At 40.0% G+C, this 26,559-nt stretch overlaps 1 protein-coding gene across 2 annotated transcripts in view; it reads left to right on the forward strand.

Moving 5' to 3' along the window:
• Positions 1–26,559, forward strand: part of dnah7 (dynein, axonemal, heavy chain 7) — a 105,004-nt gene that overhangs the window by 26,946 nt on the left and 51,499 nt on the right. For both annotated transcript variants that reach the window (XM_047370128.1, XM_047370129.1), the window contains exons 22-34: positions 50–190; positions 773–985; positions 1,062–1,171; positions 1,347–1,515; positions 2,569–2,671; positions 5,677–5,804; positions 5,943–6,155; positions 7,972–8,070; positions 10,124–10,372; positions 11,082–11,231; positions 15,013–15,195; positions 16,422–16,598; positions 16,905–17,036. In XM_047370128.1, the coding sequence (XP_047226084.1) occupies positions 50–190; positions 773–985; positions 1,062–1,171; positions 1,347–1,515; positions 2,569–2,671; positions 5,677–5,804; positions 5,943–6,155; positions 7,972–8,070; positions 10,124–10,372; positions 11,082–11,231; positions 15,013–15,195; positions 16,422–16,598; positions 16,905–17,036 (2,067 nt within the window). The remainder of the gene's footprint in view (positions 1–49; positions 191–772; positions 986–1,061; positions 1,172–1,346; positions 1,516–2,568; positions 2,672–5,676; positions 5,805–5,942; positions 6,156–7,971; positions 8,071–10,123; positions 10,373–11,081; positions 11,232–15,012; positions 15,196–16,421; positions 16,599–16,904; positions 17,037–26,559) is intronic.

Consider the following 26,559-nt stretch of genomic DNA (forward strand, 5'->3'; position numbering starts at 1 on the left):
TTAGTCAGACTCACTCAGAAGTTAATGCTGCTGTTGTGCTCTGTTGTAGGTAATTGGAGATGCAATCAATGCCTACCCAAATGAGCAGAGGATGAACTGGGTCCGTGCCTGGCCAGGCCAGACTGTGCTGTGTGTCTCACAGGTCTACTGGACCAAGGATATCCATGAAGCTCTTGCTTCAGGACCGAAGGTGCTCAGTTCTGTTTTGTATCTATTCCCAAGTTTGAGGTTTGCTGCCCTGTAGTTTACTCAGCTGATATATTCATATCATCATGAAGCAGATCTGCATCTTCTCTTGTGGTCAATGTGGTTGTGGAGTTTTGTTGTCTGTGCATCAGAGCTGCCACCAAAGCAACTTAGGGTCTGAAATACAAAGGACTTTTAAATGGTAAAATGATCTAATGAAATGTTTTACAAGATTCATTTTACTGTTGAAGGTCCTTCGTTATTTTCCAGAGTTATTCATCCAGGCTGAATGTTTTTGGAAATGACAACAGGAACTTACCATTTGTCTCCAGCGGAACATTGAAATGTGACAGGGCGAAGCTGAAATTGGACCCACAACCTTCCATTTGCAAGATAACTACTCTAACCCCTGAGCCACAGTCGCCCATTATTGGCTTTTTTGCCTATTATTATACTATTGATAAAATTCTGACCAATTTCTTGTGGGTAACTTGACCTTTAGATGGAGCTTAAAACTCATACTTGCACGCATTTAACATTTATTAGCATCCTCTGTGTGATTTTTAATGGTGCTTCTCTGTCTCAGGCCATGGATGCCTACCTGGCACAGAACAATAGACAGATTGATGACATCGTGGCTCTGGTTCGTGGAAAGCTGTCCAAGCAGAACCGGGTGACCCTTGGAGCCCTTGTTGTTCTGGACGTCCATGCCAGGGATGTTTTAGCAACCCTTGTGCATAAAGGAATATGTGACGAAAATGACTTTGAGTGGCTGAGCCAGCTGCGGTACTACTGGGTGGTATGTTAAAGGACATTTCGCTTTAGAGGCTTTATGATCGGCTTATTGTTGAAACTCAGACTTCCTCTCTGTGCAGGAAGGTCATCTTCAGACCAAGATGATCAATGCTGGTTTACCTTATGGCTATGAATACCTGGGCAACACACCAAGGCTGGTTATTACTCCACTCACTGACCGCTGTTACCGGTAAAACTACCAGTTGAAAATAGTTTTGCTGATTTTCTTTGCTGTGTTTGACTATTTTTCGGTCTATTAAAATCTCGGTTTTATTAAAATATCCCTTTTAAGAGTTAAAAAAATAACATCAGTGACTTTAAATCTTGTCAGTTTACTCATTCTGTAAGTCTCTGCTTATATTCAGTACTTTGTTTGGTGCCCTCCACCTCCATTTGGGTGGGGCCCCTGAGGGCCCTGCAGGCACAGGGAAAACAGAGACCACCAAAGACTTGGCCAAAGCTGTTGCTAAGCAGTGTGTGGTTTTTAACTGCTCAGATGGACTGGACTACATCGCACTGGGCAAATTCTTCAAAGTAAGTACATTCTCTTCCCATCTCCTAAAAAAAAAGCTTCAGATAAATTTAAACCAAACGTTTCAAATGTTTTACTTCAGACAGAGCATTAGATGAGATATTCACATGCTGTTGCATTGTTGGATGGATATTCATTGAACAGATAACTATATTTGATAATATCAACTATCACAGTTAGAGTATTATCACCATCCACACAGATGGGTTTAGTAATATACTCAACAATGTCATGCAACAACAGTTGTGTGTACATAACAACAAACATAAATGACTCCAACAGATACAATAGGTTCAGTTTTTCTATTCCAATAAACTTTTGATGACTAAATCGATAAATAGACGGAAAATTTGAATTATGATGATTCGCAGTAATTACTACCTGGATTTAGTGTAAACTGGAATGGTGTCATTCACCCATCCATACAGATCATTCAAAATGGCCTGGGGAAGGTAGAACCGCAGCTTTACACTTTATAATCCTCTACCTCATGCAGCTATGTTGGGAAATTTTTCCATACAAGGTTTCTGTACATTTATTTCTATATTTAGAAGTGTTCATTTTCTCTGTGTGATTCTTTACAGTCACTGCATATAAGGGGAAATGTGATTATATATCCTCGAGATGTTTTTTTATTTCTCTTAATATCCCTCACCCCCCAGACTGAAAGCTGCATAATTAACCTAAAGGCAATAAAGTAAACAGGACAATTTGCTGATTGAAAGAATGCTGGCATGACAACAGTGACAGATGTACAGCTGGTTCTTTTTCCTCTTACCTCAACAGGATGTCTCATTCCACCACAGATAATCCCTGGCTTGCGATTTAAAATTTAAGAATCAAATAACTCATAAATAACAAAATGCCCAATCCATCGATCCGTGCTACATTGAAGTGCTGTGCGAGAGTTCAGTTTAATAAATAAGGAGAAAAAATGGCTTTGAACAATTGAGACCTAATTTTTTGATGTTGGGCTAAGTCCTTTTAAATATGGTGTGTGTGTGTGTATGTGTGTGTGTGTGTGTGTGTGTGTGTGTGTGTGTGCACATGCTCAGGGCCTTTTGTCCTGTGGAGCCTGGGCCTGCTTTGATGAATTTAACCGTATCGACCTGGAGGTGCTGTCTGTGGTGGCCCAGCAGATTCTCACCATCCAGAGAGGTTTGTCCTTAACATTCTGCTTTACTTTCTCTCTGATGCTGAAGGAAACTGGCAATAGACCAGAAAACAAAGGATTGGCAAAGCTTCAGTAATAAAAAAGTAGGTTTTAAACTACAAAGAAGGGCAACTGTGAGAAGGCAGTTTGTGTAGTCTGGCCAGGAAAACTTCCTGCTAAGGTTTGTTTCTAGTTGCCCAGAACAGAGCTAAGAGTCCTTCCAGTTTTTAATGATTTTCTCAGAACATCTGAAAGATGCATTAAATATGCCTGACCCAAAACTGAACTGCTGCTGTTCTTTAAGTATTTATGGATGTTTTTTCGCAATTAAAATTCACTTACTATGAGTTCTCTGAGATACAGTTCTGTGTAAAAGTTTTAAATCATTCCTCATTTCCTTTGTGCATTGTATTTTGCATTCTAAGAGTCAAACTTGTAGAACACATCCTGATTTTGGGTTTGACACAATGAGCATTTATGTTTTTAAGTCATCTAAAGGTTCAAACATACAGTCATATATTTATTAGAATATTATTTAAGTTAATTTAAGTTAATTAATATGATTTAATTATTTTTAATTATTAAATAATTAATATTATTTAATTATTATTGGCAGAGCCAATGAACTGAACACATTCTTCAACAGGGTCAGTTCAGAAACAAGCTTCGCATCCTCCTCTCCTGCTCGCAGCCAAACAGACATTCCACCTTCCTTTGACCCACAGGACCCACAGCTGTCCAGTAACACCTCACATTTTTTATCTTCCACCTCAGCCCTAGACCCTTCTGCTTCTACATGTTTGCCTTCAACCATATCAGAAGATGCTGATGCTTCCTTTGCCTCCCCCTTCCACCTGTGTGTCTCAAGAAGTCAAGTGAAGATGCAACTGGAGAGACTTGCTTCAACAAACCCACTGTCATCTGGACAAAGCCAGCAGCACTGTGAAGATCATGTTCTTTGATTTCTCCAGTGCATTTAATACAATCCAACCTGATTTGCTTTGTCAGAAACTCCAGAAGACTCAGGTGGAGGCCTCAACAATCTCCTGGATTAAAGACTACCTGACAAACAGACCACAGTTTGTGAGACTGAAGGGTTGTGAGTCTAACCAGGTAGTCAGCAGCACAGGAGCACCACAGGGGACGGTACTCTCACCATTCCTTTTCACTCTGTACACCTCAGACTTCCAGTACAAGACAGACTCCTGTCATCTGCAGAAATACTCGGATGATTCTGCAGTCGTGGGGTGGATCAGAGATGGACAAGAAGCTGAGTACAGGAAGGTGGTGGACCGCTTTGTGGGATGGTGTGGAAACAATCATCTCATCTTGAACGTGACTAAAACAAAAGAGATGATTGTAGATTTTAAATCAAAAACTATTTCCATCGTGGGAGAAGAAGTGGAGGTGGTGGAGGAGTATAAACACCTCAGTGTTCACCTGGACAACAGACTAGAGTGGAGATGCAACTGTGAAGCCATCTACAAGAAGGGACAGAGCAGACTGTACTTCTTGAGGAAGTTTAGGTCCTTTGGTGTTTGCAGCAAGATGCTGCAGATCTTCTATAAGTCTGTTGTGGAGAGTCTGATCTCTTCTACCATCATCTGCTGGGGAAGCAGCATCAGAACTTAAAAAAACTCAACAAGCTGATAAAAAGGCTGGTTCTGTTCTGGGGACTCCTCTGGAACCTCTGGAGATCATTGTGGAAAGAAGGATTCTTCATAAAATGAAGAGAATTATGGAGAACCCTGAACATCCTCTTCATGAGACTGTCCTACAACAACAGAGTGTCTTCAGTCAGAGGCTTCTTCAGATCTGCTGTAAGATGGAGCACTACAGGGGATCCTTCCTGCCCACAGCCATCAGCATCTACAACGGCTCTTTGAAGAAACCTTCATAATGAGCTACAACAACATTTAATTTCACTTTGGGATTAATAAAGTATTTTTGAATTGAATTCATTTATGTTCAGTAACTCAATTAACTAAGTGAAACACATTATATAAATTAATTACACACAGAAAATACAACATATCCTTATGAACATTCATTCATCTTCTATACCGCTTATCCAATAGTGGGTCATGGGGGAGCTGGTTCCTATCTCCAGCAACCTGGATAGGTTGCCAGTCCCCTGGACCTTCCTGCTGCAAAGCAACAATGCTACCAACTGTGCCACTGTGCACCCCTCATTTAGGCGACTGTGACTGTGGCTCAGTAGGAAGAGTAGTCATCTTGCAACCAGAAGGTTGTGGGTTTGATTCCAGCTTCCTCCTGCTGTATGTCGATGTGCCCCTGGGCAAGGCACTTAACCTCAAGTTGCCTACCGATCTGCGTATCGGTGTATGAATGTGTGAGCGTCAGTGAGTGCGATTGGGTGAATGTGGCTCTAGTGTAAAGCGCTTTGAGTGGTCTGTATGACTGGAATGGTGCTATATAAATTCAGTCCATTTACCATTTATAAAGTGCTTTACAAAACAGATGAAACAAAAATAAAAACAACTATTTCATAAAATGCCATAAGCAATGAAATAAATGGAAACAGCATTAAAATGCAAAGAAGAAACAAAGACTAATGTTCGTGTTTTCTGAAATTAAAAACCAGTTTAAAAAGACGAGTATTTAAAAAAAAAGGCATTTTTATGACAGAAATATGGGTTTATTGTGAATAATGTATAATACCTGCTTAAAGGTTATTTTAAAGGGGTATTGTTAATCTGAAAAACAATCATCATTGGAACACATATTCCTACTTATTGATTAAGACTGAATGTTTCAGATCATTAAACTGATTATAATATCAGACAAATATATCTGGGAACAGTCCTTGACCTAAAGGCACTTCGTCACAGGAAATAAAAAAATAAAAAAACGGTTCTTACAAAACAGTATTTTAGTGGTTTTCCACCTGTTTCATTTTTGATTTATATTTTCAGAATCAAACTATTTAGATGACTTACAGAGCCACACATGCAGTACAGACTACATCTTAACGAATGTGTTTGTCCAGGCATCGCTGCTCACACTGAAATGCTGGTTTTTGAGGGGACAGAGCTGAAACTGGACCCCTCGTGTGCTGTATTCATCACCATGAATCCTGGCTACGCTGGACGCTCAGAGTTGCCAGACAACCTCAAGGTACTTCTCAGCTCAGCTCCGGTCCAGATTCTTATTAAATCAAAGTTTAATTATTGATTCCCCCATGCTGAAGATGTAGAGCTGTGCTTGCTCTTTGTTCCTTAATGTTTCTGTAATGTAACTGCCTCTTTACACCAGGCTTTGTTCAGGACTGTAGCTATGATGGTGCCGGATTACGCCATGATTGCAGAGATTGTGCTTTACTCCTGTGGTTTCGTGACGGCACGGCCTCTTTCAGTGAAAATCGTGGCCACTTATCGACTGTGTTCAGAGCAGCTGTCCTCCCAGAGTCACTACGACTATGGCATGAGAGCTGTCAAATCTGTGCTGACTGCTGCAGGAAACCTGAAGGTTTGTTCAACAGTTCCACTCAGAGTTGTTTAGATTTTCCTTTTATCAGTCTAATTCTGCCCAGGTGAAAATTAGAAACAGGTTTGCATAAGCATAATATCTCCCAAGCATAATATGCATCATTTAGTTTTAGTTTTATTTCTTTAAAAAACAGCTTAAACAGCATAGAAGGAAAAAACCCACCGATTTAACAACTAGAATGTTAAGTCACTATTAATGTAACTATAGTTACAAGACATAAATCACCTTCAGTCAAGTAGTCAGTCTTTTTCTGGAAATTCTGTTGCAATTTCAGCCCAGTTGTTTTTAGCAGGTTCTGTATTAGATGAGTAAATAGACAAACTGGTGCCAGTTTTTATGCTTTTTATCCACGATTCCCTAGCAACAACTGACAATATACCCTCTTTTGTGGAACATGGACTCCACCAGTCAGATGTGGCACAAGAATAAACTCCTGTCTTTCTGAATGATTCTGCTGTTTCATATGAGACATGTAATGCTTCTCCTTCATGACACGTCTCCTTTGTGCTACACATCTGCTTCATTTCACATATCTACTCCACATAACCTGCTTCCTCCATGTCACACATCTCCTTAATATTACCTCCATATAACAGATATCCTTTGTGTCACATGTCTCCTTCATGTAACTCTCCTCTCATTTCATATGTTCTTCATATTTCACCTTTCCTTCATGTCACACGCCTCCCTTTGTGTTACACATCTCCTCCATATCACATGCTTCCTTCATGTTACACATCTTCTTTGTGTTACACGACTCCTTTATCTGAAATGCTTCCTCGATGTTACATGTCTCCTCCATGTTGCATGGAGCCAGGGACTTAAAAAAGCTCAACAAGCTGATAAAAAAGGCTGGCTCTGTTCTGGGGACTCCTCTGGAACCTCTGGACATTATTGTGCAATAAAATGAAGAACATTATGGAAAACTCTGAGCATCCTCTTCATGAGACTGTTGTACAACAACAGTGTCTTCAGTCAGAGGCTTCTTTAGATCTGCTGTAAGACAGACCGCTACAGGAGATCCTTCCGCCCCAGAGCCATCAGCATCTACAACGGCTTTTTGAAGAAAACCTGCATATGAGCTACAACAACATTTAATTTCCCTTTGGGATTAATAAAGTGTTTTTGAATTTGAATTGGTTTTGAATGTCACCCCATGTTACATGCCTCCCACATATTACCTGCCTCCCCTATGGTACATCATCTTCCATGTTACTGCCCTCCCCCATGTTACATCCTCTCTATCATCCATGTTACATATCTCCTCCATGTTACCTGCCTCCCCTACGTTACATGCATCTTCCATGTTGTATGTATCCCCATTTTACATCCTTTCCCATGTTACCTGCCTCCCCCACATTACATGCATCTCCCATGTTACTGCCCTCCCCATGTTACATCCTCTCTATCATCCATGTTACATGTCTCCTCCACGTTACATCCACTCCCATGGTACCTGCCTCCCCCATGTTACATGGCTTTTCAATGTTACATGCCTCCATTATGTTCCAACTCTCCTCTCATGAGCTTGATGTCCCTTCCACGCCTTCTCTATATCATACACTTTCTCCATGTTGCACATCTCCATGTCACATGGCTTCTCCATGTTAAATGTCTCCTCCATGTTAAATGTCTCCACCATGTTAAATGTCTGCTCTTTTTTTACTTACCTTTTTTTGCCACATTTCTATGGTGTTCCTTTTATTTTTTTGTTTAGATCTCTGATTTCTCACTTTGGTTTTTTCCCCTTTCTCATCCTGACTTCCTCTTCCTCTGGATGTTTTTCCCACTGCAGCTGGCTTTTCCAGATGACAATGAGGACACCCTGTTGCTGAGATCCATCATCGATGTCAATCTGCCAAAGTTCCTGGCTCATGATCTGAAGCTTTTTGAGGTGTGTTGAACTCACGTTCTCCTGATTAATGAAGCAGTTCACAGGAACTGATGTCAATCCATGTTAATTCCACCTATTTCATTTGTAATCTCCATGCACAAGGCCTATCTATCATGATTTGGATCAGAATTGCTCACTGGGATACATGACTAAATCCATGTGCAGTTTCCACATTCATCATTTGTCTTCATACACACCCAACCCCTTCATCTCAACGTAAATCTGTTTATGTGTATGCAGCATCCTCCATGCTTTTCGGTCACCTGGTAAAGATATGTAAAAAGCCTTTTTTGCAGCATCGTAATCACTCAATTAAAAATCTTGAATTAGTTTGGCTGGACTTGATCAGATTTTGTTGGAACTTTGTTATCTGTAATCCATAACCTTCTGTTTTGCTGGGGTATAAATATGATGTGGCACAGATGCCCATTTCTTTTTACCACTCTTTAAAATGGCAAAGAGAAGATAACATAACATGTCATTAGGTAAGTGAGATGCATGTTGATCTTCATAAGTGGGAAAATGGCTAAAGAAAAACAGCTGCTGCCTAAATCTGGCCTAACTGAGTCAGAACATTAATTAGAAAGTTTATAGCAAATGAAACTTTCATAAAGAGGGCTGCATGAGAACCCAGGTATATCTGACACCACAAACAATGAGATATGAAAGGCAGAACATCTCCAAAGCTCACTGTTAATGAGCCTTGGGGTCCCAAAGTCCCGATAGCAACCATTTGCTTGTAGATTCATGCTAGCTGGTTGTTTGGGAGAATTGACAGGAAAGAAAAAACATTTTCTGTCTTACTATCACAGAAGTAATCATTAGTAATCATTATCAACTTTGTGCCTTGGTCAGATGAGACTAAAATTGAGCCTTCTAGCATTAAACACTCCAGGTATGGCCACTGTAAAACAAAAGATTAATACGTAAAAAAGCACCTCGTGCCTACTTTTAAGTATGGTGAAGGATGTGGTAGGCTGTGGGCTTGTTCCTCTGGGAACCTTTTTGAAGTGTAAAGCATCATGAACTCTTTGAAATACAGGACATTTTGAGTAAATGTCTGGTGGCATATTTTAGAAAACTAAAAATGCATTGTCAGGGACCAAGCTGGTTAAGCAAAAGCCATACGCCATCAAGCCATAACATAATACAACCTCAAACTAACTATTCAAACAAAATGAACTGACCTAACACACAGTAATCAAAGGGGGCTTAAATAGTGGTTGATCAGACCAGACTGACACACCTGGGAGGATGGAAGGGGAACATCTACTCACTAATTTAACAAAAAAGAACTTAACACACAGTTAGTTTAAGAATCAACTTTAACGACTAATGGAGTTTAAACGAAAATTCAACATGGAAGACTCACCACCCCGTCTCGTCCAATCACTCCTCACTGGCTGCTCCAAACAACGGCAGGTCCGCACTCCTCCTCGGCCAATCATCTCCCAGGGCATCACTTTTAAAGACCGTCTGCATGGAAGACGCTCTTCTGCTGAGCTTCGAGCCTCCTCCACCCCTTCTCCACCATAGGCTCCCAACTCCTTCCATACCAAGGCCTACACCACCACCAGGGTCGAATCCCAGGGGGGGAAGACGTACCTAATCATAATCATAAGATGTTTATTCAAACTCATTTCATCCTTAGCGTTCATGTCTTCCTCAGGGGTCCGAGCGCCAAAGAAATAATCTTTCATTAATAAACTCTTTAACCGTCTTCTTGATGTTTGTCCATTATGTGAGTCTTTCCAGGTTGAAATTACCATCTTTTTTGTTCTCCATAGTCCAAAGAACCCGACTATGTGGCCATCACATGCGACATAACGGGTCTTTTAGCAGGATAAAAATTTAAAACATACAGCCAATGAACACAGTAAAGAAACACTCAATTAACCTTCTCAGTCCCCGAGTCAGTTACTCATCTTTTCCAAGAATGCCAAAAACTGTCCAGGACACCGTGTTACTGATGTAGTGGTGTGTCTTTTTCTAAATGCTGAACATTCAGTGCCTATCACATTTAATATTTAAATATATTACTCTTTTATTGCAGGGTATTACCTCTGATCTCTTCCCGGGTGTTGAGCTCCCAGAACGAGACTATTACATTCTCCTGGAGGCCATTAAGGAAAACTGCCAGCTCATGAACCTTCAAGTCACCAAGTTCTTTGCTGAGAAAATCTTGCAGATCTATGAGATGATGATTGTAAGGCATGGCTTCATGGTCGTAGGTGAACCCTTTGGAGGAAAAACCAGTGCCTACTGTGTTTTGGCTGCAGCTCTTCGGGACATCTTTAAAAAGGTGATAATGCTGTTTGTGTTGAAGGTGAAGAAGGGCCGTCAGCCTGTTTAAAATAAAGGCAACATAATTAGTGAAAAGTTGCATGACATTAATATAAACTTCTCTAAAGTTCTAATATCAAATGTTTTTCTCTGAAGTGTGAGCATGAACGGGTTTAAGGAAGATTTTAAAGAAGGTTCCTGAGTCTTTCAAGCATGAAGTTGTTTATTCCCAAACCTTCATGTTGAGAAAAATTGTGTGTTACAATTAGTTTCCAATGCTTTTCTTTCCAAAACACATCCATCCTGGTTGTCAGAGCTGCAGTCTTTGTTTAGCAGTTATTGATCTCACAGAGCGGGCCAGAACCGGCTTGTTGGATTTACATGGCGAGGAGGAGACAGTTGAAGGCCTGCTGAAGAACGCTACATTAATCTTCATCACCAACCCTGTGGCCATGTCCAGCTCCACCCCCTCCATCTCTCATTGTTTAGAAGCAGTTTGCTCCATCTTTGTGTTCTAGTCAGGGTCCAGGTCTCAGTTTGAGTTTCTGCTTCTGTGACTCAATAACATGGTTCTGTCACAGCAGGCGTTTACAAAGTAACTTGAGAATTAACAGGTTGATGTTTATATAGTGTCTGTAGTATGTGTTCCAGTTGTTCCTTCTTTTTCAGTCTTTTTGTTTTCTGGTAAGGATGGTCTATATCTGTAAAAATATATGCTATCACCTTAGGGTCTGATGGATGAGAACCAGGTACAGATCACAGTTATCAACCCCAAATCTATTACCATGGGCCAGCTGTACGGGCAGTTTGACCCAGTTTCTCATGAGTGGACTGATGGGATCCTCGCTGTCAGCTACAGATGCTTCGCGTCCTCCAAGGTAAAACCATCACCTCATCATAATAGCAAATACCTGAAGCCAGAGACACATGGTCAGTTTGTGTTAATAAAGTCAATGTCAGAAATATTCTGTAGAATCAAAAACTATGTTTCATCAATTTGACTGCGGCCCAGTTAATTCATTCACCAGTTATGTTCCACATTCTGCATTCTCTTTTTCATGACAGCTGGTTCTACAGAACAGCCTCAACCTTTGGCTCCAAAATGGGCTAATTGTGTTAATAACACTATTGCTATGTTCTGACAATATGTCACCTAAAGTTAGCCCAGGCCAATTATTTGGTTCTGAAGATTTCAGGACACATCCAGCTCCAGACTCCTGTCCTCATCCATAGCTGTTAGCTGAATGGCTAAGCTAAAGTTATCGTGTTTACTCTCAGCTTTGATATGACTCATTGATAATTTATTCCTAAACATACATTGATCAGTCATAACATTATGACTGCTGACAGAAGAATAAAATTACACTCTCTTCATTGTAGTACCTGTTAATGGGTGGGACGATTAGGTGGCAAGTGAGCATTTCGTCCTCAAAGCTGATGTCAAAAAATTGACTCTGTAAGGATTTCAGTTAGTTTGACAACAAGGCCCAAACTGTGTTGGTTAAATGGCTGGGCCAGAACTCCTGAACTGCAGTTTTGTAGGGTGTTCCTGGTGGGCGGTGGTCAGCATCTCTAAAAGGGCTCCAAGGAGCAGTGCTGAACCGGCTACAGGATCATGGGAGGCCAAGGCTTATTGATGCAGGTGGGAAGTAAAGACTGCTGAAGAGGTTCTTGCTGGTTAAGGCTGGTTCTAATAGAAAGGTGTCAGATGCACAGAACATTACTGTTTGTTGTTTATGAATGCCAAAAATGGGAAGGAGAGAATATTGGAAGAAGGTGACCTGGTCTGGTCTCGTGTTCTCTTTTAGGTCATGCCGACCCAGTTTGCGTTGCTTAACTGGGGAATACCTGGCACCATGAAAGCAGTAGTCTATTTGAGCAGGAAAATGCTCCCTGCTACAAAAAATTTTCAGGAATTGTTGAACAACCAGTCAGATTCCTCAGATCTCAATCCAACCCATTATCAATAGGATGAGGTGGACAATAAAGTCAGATTCATGGAGGCCCCCCTTAGTATCTGCTTCCAATATCTTGATATGAGTCATTACAGCACAATTTCAGTCTAGTGAAGCCTTAAAAGGTTGGGACTGTTTTGACTGCAAAGAGGTGACCAGCACACTAATAGGCAGGTGGTCATAATGTTATGATTGATCTGTGAATATATCCTAAAATTGTTCACTCTGAAAAAATGTTGTAAGTAAGTAAAGTTTATTTATGTAGCAACGTTCCCAGATAAAAATCACTTAAGTGTTTCAGAAAGACAAACTGTATGGTGGTGCAGTTGGTAGCACTGTTGCCTTGCAGCAAGAAGGTCCTGGGTTCAATTCCTGGCCTGGGGTCTTTCTGCATGGAGTTTGCATGTTCTCCCTGTGCATGTGTGGGTTCTCACCGGGTACTCTGGCTTCCCCCCACAGTCCAAAGACATGCCTGTTAGGTTAATTGGTCACTCTAAATTTCCCTTAGGTGAATGAGTGTGTGCATGGTTGTTTGTGTGTTGCCCTGCGATGGACTGGCGACCTGTCCAGGGTGTACCCTGCCTCTCACCCATTGACTGCTGGAGATAGGCACCAGCTCCCTGTGACCCACTATGGAATAAGCAGTAGAAAATGACTGACTGTTTCAGAAAGACAGCCCATTTGGACTCTGTATAAGTTACAGTTAGACTCTGGAGTGCTCATCGTCACAGAGCTTTATTATTAAATAAACAATAGTTATATTATAATTATAATTTATATTTAAATCAGATAATAATTTACATCTGGTCTCTGTAGATCTCCACACAGATGGATTCAGAAAACAGTTTTCCTGTTTTTGTGTTCAGCACTGCGTGGAAATACTTGCTGATGGTAAACGTTCAGGCAACGATTCTGTCTGGCAGAGTTCAGCAGCGATGAAGAATCAGTCGATGCAGCACACAGTATGATTCCTTTATAATGAGCAATTCAGAACTGAATCACACAGAGCCTGAGCACTGCTCACTGCTTTCACCAAAGCCTGCTGCTGTATCAACTACAGCCACACATGGACGAGAGGCTGATATGCAGCATCGCCTCCTCCACGTCAGAGCAGGACCTCTGGATGGATTATTGTTTAAAAGAGTTGACATTTCAATAAAAAAAAAGCTGGTTGAAAGCTGGCTGAATGCTGGCTGAACGCTGGCCGTGACGGCTGAACGATAGAAACATTTGGTTGTCTTGTTAAAATGTGATCTTTAACAGCTCTCTTTCATTTGCAGATTGTGGTGCAGACGTGCTGAAGGAAAATCATTTCCTCGTCCTGTTCTGGAATCGTTTTCAAATGAACTTGTCAGTTCAAAAGAAACTTCTTTTCTGAAATTGTCATTTTTGCAAATTGTTCTTTGTTTTTGGCAGCTTGTGGAGTGACGGTTCATACTGATAAAAAGATAAAGCGAGATCCACTTATTGACTGCAGCATCTTTTCCATAACTCTTTATGACTGTTTATCTGGAGTCAGAAGCAGCTTTTTGGATTTCTTCTATACACTTTGGGTAGATTATTGCATTTCAACATAATCACGTCTCTCTCAAAGCCAGATGGCCCCAGTGCCGCCATGCACATTTGTTTGTATTAGAACCCATTAATTTAAAGTGGCGTTCTTTTCGGGCAGAAAAATCAACCACTCTGTCAGCGTCTATTATATCACATTAGATGTGTGTTTCTGTCAGTCAGCAAACAACCATTGCCTTGTTTAGGAGTTAAAATGTGCGTTTGTAAGTCTGCACAGCTTCCACTGTTTGAGAAAAAGAAAGAGAAGTGAAGGTTCCTGGTTAAAGAAGGACTCAGATGCCACATTGTTGGATAGGCATTGTTAACTTGGGCCTTTAAAGTTAACTGAAACCGATAACTGCTGTTAAAGTTGACTTTAAACTGAAAAACTGGGCCTTTATCAGAAAAAAAACATTATGGTACAAATACTTAGTCCTTTTAATTAATAAAAACTAGTTTATTATCATGTAATCCATCATGGGCTCTAATTTCATGTCAAATTAGTCTTTTAGTGATTTCTTTGGCCTGTTCTGGTTTCTTAATATAATTATTGTGGATTTTCTCTGATTCACACAGAGTCAGAAGTAAACATACAGGTTCAAATGTATATCCACATTAATATTTAAATATTGAAGAAAGTTGCACCTCAACCACACATTTTGTGGATGGATATTTGACCACTTTTCCTGGCAGAGTTGAAAGACTTGATTTAAATTGGTCAATTTCAATGCAACAGTACTTCTGGCAGGAAACGTGTCCCACAGCATGATGCTACCACCACTGTGCTTGACACCTGGTATAGTTTTCCGAGGATTGAAAGCCTCCCCTTGACTGTGTCAAGCATGCTTCTTGTCAAAGTAAATAAAAAGCTTAATCTTGTCTGATCATCAAGGTTGATGGCCTTGTTAAGTGAAATGACTGAACAAACCTTCAGAAGCACTTATCAAAACATTTAGGTGAATGTAAAAAATATGTCTGAGCTTGTATGTATAATTTTGACTCTATGTGGTCAACATAAAATTCAGGAACCATTGATCACTCTGTGGTTGACTCTGATCCATAACTATGCTTTTGGCCTGTCACTGTTGTGTAACTTGTGTCACAAGTTGTAGTTGTCAAATGTTGTCAAACCCTCATACTTCCTGTCTTTCAGAGCCCTGACAGAAAGTGGCTGATCTTTGATGGTCCAGTCGATGCCGTGTGGATCGAGAACATGAACACTGTGCTGGATGACAACAAGAAGTTGTGTCTGATGAGTGGGGAAATTATCCAAATGTCGCCACAGATGAGCCTAATTTTTGAGCCCATGGACCTGGAGGTGGCATCTCCAGCCACGGTGAGGATCATGTTTACTGGGAATACAGCTTTCTTTTTTGTTAGTTTCAATGAGAGGGCATAATGTTGGGGAGAGTCATGCAAACAGCTGCTCAGCTGTACAAAAATAAAATAATAAATGTCAAAAAATCTGAGAAAAACATCCAGCAATTCCAAGAGCTGAAGGACTTTGTGGTTAGAGGTTCTTCAGATGTTAAGATTCTCATTGGAGTTGAGGTGTTTAGTTACTCTGTAGACCTCAGTAGTTCTGGTTTTATTATAGTGATCTGTCTTCATCCGAGCTCTGTGTTCGAATAACTTCCTGTCACTCCTGTTTTTGGACGTCTGTCGCCTTTTGGTTTGTTGAGTTTTTCTGCTAAGTGACTGGATGTTTCTACGCTTCTGCGTATCTCTGGTCAGATTCCTCTCAGAATTTCCTCTAACTTCAGCTTATTGCCTTCCCTCTTCTTGTGTCCTCTGATACCTATACGTTTTTGTCTTTTTTCAATGAATCACCTTCAATATGATCCTGCTATGCTCCTGTCTGTGTTTTGATCCTCCTATAACTCTGCAAATTATCACAAGCAAAGGCTTTATAAACCGCCTCCAGCTGCCAGAAACGGAGCACCGGGTGAAGCAACTCTGCATTTCTTTGAAATCCAGGCATTTCCAATACAGTTTACATAACTGTGCTCTTCAGTCTGTGTCTTTGTGGTGAGGCAGGAGCTGAGGCTTTTGGTTGTGATGCACAGATTCCTTCAAAGAATGCCTCTGTGTTTTTATTAGAAATACCTGTTTGTGATTCTTTAAAGTCTGGAATCTGTTCATTTCAGAGGGAGCAGAATGTTTTTAATTCATAAACTCTCTCCAGTTAGTGCACAGCAGCTTTTCTGCCATCTTAATCTCTTTTTTTCTTCTTACTTCTTTTTCTGCTTCTCTAACGTTATCTTAAATATTCATGTTATTCTTCTCTTTTGTTCTGCTGTCATATCTGCATAACACCTTTTAAGAATAGAAAGAATAGAAAGTTTCCATTTCCTTTTTATCTAAATGTCTTCACCCATCTCTCCACATGACTATTTATTATAGGTTATGCCTGACGCTGTGTAGTATGTATGCATGAAATTAATTTTGCTTTATTGGCATCGTTAATTAATGGTTATTACACTGAATGTAAGCTGAACTGTACGGCACATCAGTGCAGCACATCTATATTCAAGATCAGACATGTTTACTTGTTACTGACAGGTGTCTCGCTGTGGTATGATCTACCTGGAGCCCCACATGCTTGGCTGGAGACCCCTCATGCTGTCTTGGCTCAACACTCTGCCAGCTACGATCAATGAGACACACAAAACTCTCATCACTGCCCTCTTTGACCGCATTCTGCCTACCTGCCTACAGCTCATTCGAAAGACGATGAAGGTGCTACAGTTACAACCCTCTGATGTATTTAGTAGAGCTGACACTGACTTACCAAACAGAAATTAGCTGAGGAATAATTTGGAATAAGCAGATTTGTCTCCATCTGGATGAAAAGTTTTACTCAGTTACTTTTCACATTATTTCTGATGTTTTGTGGGAAACTGAACGTTCCCTTCAGTTACAGTCTGTACTCAGTGTTCAGTCAAATATCCAAACTTTATGCTGAGCTCTGGGTCTGACAGGATGTTCAGACAGGGAGCGCGTTGGAGGTTTTTAATTGTGTTGTCTCTCCTTGTCTGGCTGCAGGAGCTGTCCCCGACCTCTGACACCAATCTGGTCAAGTCCCTGATGAATCTGATGGACTGCATGATGGATGAGTTTCACGACCAAGCAGCAATTAAGAGCCTGAGTGAAAACAATATTTGCTCCTGGTTGGAGGTTTGTGTCCACAGCACCACACTTAATAGTAATAAGAAAAAAACTGTGATGCGTTAAATTTTCTTGAACATTTGGCAATGCAGCCTGATATCCTGAAAAACATCAGCTTGCTGTTTTTATCCAAACTGCTAGAATGACAGTTTTTTGTGATTATTTAAGGAAGTGAGCGGGATGAATAATTTCAAACCTGTCATCCTTAATGTGATTCATCCCCTTTGTTGATGTACCTTATCATTCAGTTTTAGCATTTAACAACTATGCCTGACAAACTTCTCCAAATCTCTCAAATTGTGACAGCATCTCTTGTTCACAGCCTTTTTCAGGCGACCAATGTGATCTAAAATTTCCTTCAGGTGAAGCAATACTTAGTTTATTCCATTGATCACTGTGATGATAAACAATTGTTTTTTCCTCCCCCCTTCGCTTTCTACCAGACACCTCAGAGTGATGGGTCAAACCTGACTGGCATTTGGAAGTATTCATAATCAGATTTTCATCAGATTTACATAAAAGTTAATAGTCATTTGAAGAAAAGTCCAGAGCATAATGCTGCCACCACCATATTTCACTAAAGGTTTTCATATATGGTCAAAAGATTTAGAACGCCTTTTTTATTTAATGGTCTTCTCTATGTTTATGACCATTTACAATGTACATAGATTCTCACTGAAGGCATCAAAACTGTGAATGAACACATGGAATTATGTAGCACAAAATTGTAAAATAACTTTAAATATGTTATATTTTAGATTCCTTAAAGTAGCCGCCCTTTGCTGTGATGACTGAAATGTTAACCTTTGGCCGTCTCTCAATGCAAGACTCTTTGGAAAACCATTTCAGGTGACCACCTCATGAAGCTCAGGGAGAGAACGCCAAGAGAGCAAAGCAGTAATCAGAGCAAAGGGTGGGTATTTTGTGATAATCAAAAATATAAAAATACATACACTATGTTAGGTATTATTTAGTCAACTCAGAGGCAAGAACGATGCAGTCAATTTACTTGCAAGGGTAGGTCACACTCTGCAGTGCAGACTACAAAGTGTTGGCACCCCTCTCTCTTTATTTATACATGCTGGTTCACACACAGTTCAACAAACATTCAGTGTGTGTGTGTGTGTGTGTGTGTGTGTGTGTGTGGGGTCAGAAAGGTTAGGGTTCATGTGTCTTGATTTTAAACAGAGAGGGAGTGAGGACTTGGTAATCCTAACTCATTCGTCCCCCACATACAAGTCCTTCTCAAAATATTAGCATATTTTGATAAAATTCATTATTTTCCATAATGTCATGATGAAAATTTAACATTCATATATTTTAGATTCATTGCACACTAACTGAAATATTTCAGGTCTTTTATTGTCTTAATACGGATGATTTTGGCATACAGCTCATAAAAACCCAAAATTCCTATCTCACAAAATTAGCTTATTTCATCCGACCAATAAAAGAAAAGTGTTTTTAATACAAAAAACGTCAACCTTCAAATAATCATGTACAGTTATGCACTCAATACTTGGTCGGGAATCGTTTGGCGGAAATGACTGCTTCAGTGCGGCGTGGCATGGAGGCAATCAGCCTGTGGCACTGCTGAGGTCTTATGGAGGCCCAGGATGCTTCGATAGCGGCCTTTAGCTCATCCAAATTGTTGGGTCTTGAGTCTCTCAACGTTCTCTTCACAATATCCCACAGATTCTCTATGGGGTTCAGGTCAGGAGAGTTGGCAGGCCAATTGAGCACAGTGATACCATGGTCAGTAAACCATTTACCAGTGGTTTTGGCACTGTGAGCAGGTGCCAGGTCGTGCTGAAAAATGAAATCTTCATCTCCATAAAGCTTTTCAGCAGATGGAAGCATGAAGTGCTCCAAAATCTCCTGATAGCTAGCTGCATTGACCCTGCCCTTGATAAAACACAGTGGACCAACACCAGCAGCTGACACGGCACCCCAGACCATCACTGACTGTGGGTACTTGACACTGGACTTCTGGCATTTTGGCATTTCCTTCTCCCCAGTCTTCCTCCAGACTCTGGCACCTTGATTTCCGAATGACATGCAGAATTTGCTTTCATCCGAAAAAAGTACTTTGGACCACTGAGCAACAGTTCAGTGCTGCTTCTCTGTAGCTCAGGTCAGGCGCTTCTGCCGCTGTTTCTGGTTCAAAAGTGGCTTGACCTGGGGAATGCGGCACCTGTAGCCCATTTCCTGCACACGCCTGTGCACGGTGGCTCTGGATGTTTCTACTCCAGACTCAGTCCACTGCTTCCGCAGGTCCCCCAAGGTCTGGAATCGGCCCTTCTCCACAATCTTCCTCAGGGTCCGGTCACCTCTTCTCGTTGTGCAGCGTTTTCTGCCACACTTTTTCCTTCCCACAGACTTCCCACTGAGGTGCCTTGATACAGCACTCTGGGAACAGCCTATTCGTTCAGAAATGTCTTTCTGTGTCTTACCCTCTTGCTTGAGGGTGTCAATAGTGGCCTTCTGGACAGCAGTCAGGTCGGCAGTCTTATCCATGATTGGGGTTTTGAGTGATGAACCAGGCTGGGAGTTTTAAAGGCCTCAGGAATCTTTTGCAGGTGTTTAGAGTTAACTCGTTGATTCAGATGATTAGGTTCATAGCTCGTTTAGAGACCCTTTTAATGATATGCTAATTTTGTGAGATAGGAATTTTGGGTTTTCATGAGCTGTATGCCAAAATCATCCGTATTAAAACAATAAAAGACCTGAAATATTTCAGTTAGTGTGCAATGAATCTAAAATATATGAATGTTAAATTTTCATCATGACATTATGGAAAATAATTAACTTTATCACAATATGCTAATATTTTGAGAAGGACCTGTATTCCTTTCTATGGCATGTAGGAGGGAAAAGCACTTAGAGCAGACATGAGTGATAAACAATACAAAAGTTTTCAAACCCTAACAGTCCCTCCTTTGTTTATCATGAAGAAAGTCATGCTTAGATACATATAAAAGAAAACACTCTGTGTGAACGAAAAACCCATGGACGGAAAGCAGATTATATTGTGGGAAAAATACTCACACGCCCCTCCCCCCAAGGGGCATGGTAGAGCACAACAATAATAAAACAATATAATAAATCAAAGAAAACAAAATGTAATAAAAGTAAAAGAATTAAAACAAGCCTTGTTCATGTCATTGTACTTTGTCTCATTTCACTTAAATAGCAACTTCTTTCGATTTTCTGCTATAAAGTCATTTTATGAAGTACAATTATGAGTTCACTCAGGCGTCAAAGATATTTTCATTTACAACATGTCATCATAAGAGTAGTGGTCTTTATTTTGTAGCTCGGTAGAATAAACCTTTTCTGTGTCATCATAGTCATCTGTCTTTGGGTTCAGTGTGGTGTCAACATTTACACACAGTATTTAAAGAGTATGTAGGTGTTATCTCAACTTAAAAGAGTTTGTGCTTTACGGCCCTAAACTCTCCTCGGGTCAGGGGTTACAAAGTTATCTATGAGCAGACCATCTGCTTTTCCTGAGACATCACCCAAAAGGAATGGGTTTTAACCATTAAACGTCTGATTCTGATTTTTCCAGCTTCCTCCTCTAACACAGATGTTCTGAAGAAAGAGAGGTAACCTAAAGGTCATACTCTTTGGAACACCTTAGAGCACCTAATACAAGAATTTCCATTACAACTCCTTTCTACTGATTACAAGGTAATCACAAGTAAAAGAAAAATAAATTCTTCAAAACCATCACCCCTCTCAGCTAACAGATAATCCAAAACCATTCTACTTTGCAAACTCATGTTCTAAGAGCTTGCTGCTCCTTGGTCAGAACAGTGAAACCCTCCTCTCTGATAATGGGCTGATTGAATTATAAGTTGTGACTGTAGGTAGTAAAGGAGCTAGATAACATACTCCAGACCAATTAGCAGGCAGATACAGATATAATCTATTTCCACACATCCAAACCATGTTAATTCCATGTCTGTTTATTCATGACTCTATTGTCTTTGGTGAGAATCTACAATGTAAATAGTCATGAAAGTAAAGAGACCCATTAAGTGAGTGTACCTAAAACATTTGACTGGTAGTATATATATATATATATATATATATATATATATATATACTGAGATTTCAACAGGACGTGTACGTGTTCACTGTTGATATACTGACTGACCAGATAATGGTGCACTCTCAAGCAGAGTGGTTCTCACTGTCAGGGTCTGTTTTGCTTTGTTCTTAGTAGTTTTGTTGATAGGAGTAGAAAACTGTTTTCATGATAGGTGAAGCTGGGCAGTTAAAACCATACAATTTATGAAGTTTTGGGGAAAACAACTTTCCACTTACTTGATTTGGAAAACACACATCTCACGGAATAATAGTTTAGAAGAATTGAAAAAACCAAATGTAAACAGTGCTACATAGATGTAAACAAGAAATCACGACTATTAATTATCTAAAGCTTGACTTATTGTTACAGTTATTTATTTCGGAGCTAATCACAGAGCAATGCAGCTTTTAAACATAGTAGCGTTCACTATATCACTGGAAAAGGGCTCATTCTAATATAGATTTTCACTTAAACATCGTCTAAATATTAGATTGCTTTCATTATTAACATGTTCTCCTCTCTTCAGACCTGCTTCCTCACTGACAGAAAAGAAAAATAGAGTTTTAGGAAACCTGTTTTTTGCCTCCTGCAAGGAATCTTTTGGAACGTTGCTATTATCTTCCTGTGGCACACGGCACTGATGAATGCCTTTCAACCTTCTCTGCTATGTTTCTCAGCCAGTCATTATCAAAGTGTTGAATTAATCAGCTTTTTAACAGCAGGAGCCATCATAAGGCTGCTAAGCCCAATTTACCATCTCTACAGAATCCCTACTGATTCTTGTTGTTTTAGTTTTCCATTTTGGATCTCAAAAAAGACATGTCTTTCTTGTGGATTTTGTTTCATGTCTAATGCAATAATTTGCACACTGGCTAAGGCTTTTTTATTTGTGCAGATTTAGCTCCAACTATGTTTTGCACAGTGAGATGCTTGACAATATAACCTTTATTTGCAGGAATGTATTTGTTCTTCTGCTCATTAAGGAGACACGCTGCCTTTTGGTTGAATCAATCTGCAGGTCCTAATGAAATATGTCTCTCTCTCTCTCTCTCTCTCTCTATCCGTCAGTCCAATCCAATATGAATACACTGATGCATTCCTATATACAGTACAGACCAAAGGTTTGGACACACCTTCTCATTCAAAAAGTTTTCTTTATTTTCATGACTATGAATATTGTAGCTTCACACTGAAGGCATCAAAACTATGAATTAAAACATGTGGAATTATATACTGAACAAAAAAGTGTGAAACAACTGAAAATATGTCTTATATTCTAGGTTCTTCAAAGTAGCCACCATTTGCTTTGATTACTGCTATGCACAACTGCTACGCCCCAAAGATCTCAAACTTGGACTCATCAGACCAAAGCACAGATTTCCACTGGTCTAATGTCCATTCCTTGTGTTCTTTAGCCCAAACAAGTCTCTTCTGCTTGTTGCCTGTCCTCAGCAGTGGTTTCCTAGCAGCTATTTTACCATGAAGGCCTGATTCACACAGTCTCCTCTTAACAGTTGTTCTAGAGATGTGTCTGCTGCTAGAACTCTGTCTGGCATTGACCAGCTAATCTGAGCTGCTGTTAACCTGCGATTTCTGAGTCTGGTGACTCGGATGAACGTATCGTCCGCAGCAGAGGTGACTCTTGGTCTTCCTTTCCTGGGGCGGTCCTCATGTGAGCCAGTTTCTTTGTAGTGCTTGATGGTTTTTGCGACTGCACTTGGGGACACTTTCAAAGTTTTCCCAATTGTTCGGACTGACTGACCTTCATTTCTTAAAGTAATGATGGCCACTCGTTTTTCTTTACTTAGCTGCTTTTTTCTTGCCATAATACAAATTCTAACAGTCTATTCAGTAGGACTATCAGCTGTGTACTGTATCCACCTCCTGCACAACACAACTGATGGTCCCAACCCCATTTATAAGGCTTGAAATCCCACTTATTAAACCTGACAGGGCACACCTGTGAAGTGAAAACCATTTCAGGTGACTACCTCTTGAAGCTCATCAACAGAATGCCAAAAGTGTGCGGAGCAGTAATCAAAGCAAAAGGTGGCTACTTTGAAGAACCTAGAATATAAGACATATTTTCAGTTGTTTCACACTTTTTTGTTCAGTATATAATTCCACATGTGTTAATTCATAGTTTTGATGCCTTCAGTGTGAAGCTACAATATTTATAGTCATGAAAATAAAGAAACCTCTTTGAATGAGATGTTGTGTCCTGTGTGGTCTGTACTGTAATTATTTTATCCATCCATTGTCTACACACGCTCGTCCTTGCAGGGTCGATGTGGGGCTGGTGCTTGTCTCCAGCAGTCACTGGGCGAGAGATGAAGTAGACCCTGAAGAGGTCATCAGTTCACAGAGACACATAGTACAAACAGTCATGCAGACACACAGTCATACCTAAAGGGAATTTTTATAAAAACCTATTAACAGTGATGGGTTTGGACTGTGGTAAGAACCTGGAGTACCCTGAGAAAACCCACATGCACAGGGAGAACATGCAAACTCCATTTTGGCCAGGAATATGAACCCAGGACCTTCTTGCAAACTAAAGGCACCAACTTTGTGGCACAGTTGGTGCTACCAATTGTGCCAAGGTGCAGCACTATAGTTGTTCATTATCTTTCATCATTTTCATAGTTCTTGTGTTGCAGTGTGATGTGACTAATTTTTAGCTGTTAGTTGTTAGTGTGTCAGCATGTAGACCCTGCCATTTGAGTGGTTAACCTGTAGAGAAAGTCAGTGTTATACCAATTGTCTTCAACCATAGCATTTTTAGCAAAATACTAGAAGCGCCTCACCTTAAGGGACAAATGTGCCATAATTTAAAAAGTACTGTAGGCCTAAATACATTTTTCCTAATATGTATTATGACATAATTCAAATAATAATGAATAATGAATTAAATATATACCTAATTACATATTTCATTTATAAAAATATTTATTTTAGTTGCATTTCCAATCATTTTACAGTTTATAAAGTTTTTAATGTCCCTGTGGAACAGCACATCATAAATTAAGTTTACCCATCAGAGTCACCAGGTGGGGGCAACACTGCTGTAGTGAAGGCAACTTAATGTGCAGATTAACTAATCAGTCTGTGATGAGCCACATTGACGGTTTCATTCAGTTCACAATGTACTGCAGGAACTATATGTCCACATTTAATTTATCTGATAAGTTATTGACACATTAAAACAGTGATTAACTGATTCAATTATTTAATGTATTTATTTGTAACTTTATTTAAATTGTATAGTTAAACGCAACTAACTAAAATCAAACAAATGCAGTCTTGCATTTGTTAGATTTACTTTTAATGGAAAAGTAAAGACTGCTCATTCTAGGCATTTTTCTTTCTTGCATTAGAATGTGTAACTTACATACTTATAAACAATAAATTCAGAATAAAACCTCAGATACCTTTGAATTATTTTCCTTTGAACAAAGGTTAAAGATTATCCATATCACTGAGATATCAGTTTTTGAGTGAAACCCATAAAAGCAGCAGGTCTTTGACCTAAAACCTCAGAGGACTGGTGTCATAGTAAAGGTCAGGGCTTATGAAGCGGATATTCATCATAGGTATGGGTTTTAATGGTTCAGCTGGCTGTTACATTCACTGAGTTTCTCTGTTCAGTCACCTGGCCGTGTTCAGAGTATGATTCACAACAAAACAGAGCAACTGCTGGGGTAGCCTGGGTTTGGCATGAGGGCCTGCAGAGTCTGAAGGCTGTGTGTCTTCCAGCTCCTAAAACACATAGCCTGAATGTTGAATTTAAATAATCTTAGACCAGATAAATATGATCAACAAAGCATGCACAGCCTTTTTTACTACAATTGTGTGAACTGTTACTGTAATTCTTGTTGGCTTTTACCAGGATATTTTATTAGAACCTCAGAAAAGTTAACATCTAAAAAAAGGGAACGGTATACCGACTGCTGCAGCTTTGTTGGCCATACTATAAATACCTGCTCTAATATAATTTAACCACTGAAAGCATTAGTGCTCTATGGTGATTAAGATGCTCTTTATAAGAGTAAATCATGTTTGGTTTAACCTCCCACACAGGTGTAGCTTCAGCAGAAAGAATACTCCCTCACCTTGTCTTTACGGCTCTGGTACATATTAGGTTATAACAGGAAGTTATTTAAGTATGTGTTATAGTTTAAAATAACTTTTTAGGAAGAAATCAATGTTGAATAGGCCCATAAAAAAGAGCTACAGTGAGGAAAATAAGTATTTGAACACACTGCGACTTTGCAAGTTCTCCCACTTAGAAATCATGGAGGGGTCTGAAACTTTCATCTTAGGTGCGTGTCCCCCATGAGAGACATAATCTAAACAAAAAAGTCCAGAAATCACAATGTATGATTTTTTAATAATTTATTTGTGTGTTACTGCTGCATAGAAGTATTTGAACACCTGTGAAAATCAATGTTAATATTTAGTACAGTAGCCTTTTACAGAGGTCAAATGTTTCCTGTAGTTTTTCACCAGGTTTGAACAAAGTGCAGCAGGGATTTTGGTCCATTCTTCCACACAGATCTTCTCCAGATCAGCCAGGTGTCTGGGCTGTCACTGAGAAACACGGAGTTTGAGCTCCCTCCAAAGATTTTCTAAAGGGTTTAGGTCTGAAGACTGGCTAGGCCACTCCAGAACCTTGATATGCTTCTTACGGAGCCACTTCCTGGTTATCCTGGCTGTGTGCTTCGGGTCATTGTCATGTTGAAAGACCCAGCCACGACCCATCTTCAATGCTCTAACTGAGGGAAGGAGGTTGTTCCCCAAAATCTGGCAATACATGGCCCCGGTCATCCTCTCCTTAATACAGTGCAGTCGTCCTGTCCCATGTGCAGAAAAACACCCCCATGCTTCACAGTAGGGATAGTGTTTTTGGGATGGTACTCATCATTATTCGTCCTCCAAACACGGCGAGTTGGAATTAAGACCAAAAAGTTCTATTTTGGTCTCATCTGACCACAGAACTTTCTCCCATGACTCCTCTGGATCATCCAAATGGTCAATTGCTCCGTAGCTCTTTCCAACCTTGTGGAGGTCTGCAATTTTGTCTCTAATGTCTTTGGACAGCTCTTTGGTCTTATCCATGTTAGTAGTTAGAGTCTTACTGATTGTGTGGAGTGGACAGGTGTCTTTATGCAGCTAACAACCTCAAACTGGTGCTTCTAATTTAGAATAATAAGGGGAGTGGAGGTGGAGTTTTTAGAGGCAGAGTAACAGGCCTTTGAGGGCCAGAATTTTTGCTGATTGGCAGGTGTTCAAATACTTGTTTGCAGCAGAAACACACAAATAAATCATAAAAAAAAATCATACATTGTGATTTCCGGATTTTTGTTTTTTTGTTTTTATTTCAGACCCCTCCATGATTTCTAAGTGGGAGAACTTGCAAAGTCACAGGTTGTTCAA

The sequence above is a fragment of the Girardinichthys multiradiatus genome, chromosome 7, assembly GCF_021462225.1.
Source record: "Girardinichthys multiradiatus isolate DD_20200921_A chromosome 7, DD_fGirMul_XY1, whole genome shotgun sequence".
NCBI classification, from domain to species: Eukaryota; Metazoa; Chordata; class Actinopteri; order Cyprinodontiformes; family Goodeidae; genus Girardinichthys; species Girardinichthys multiradiatus.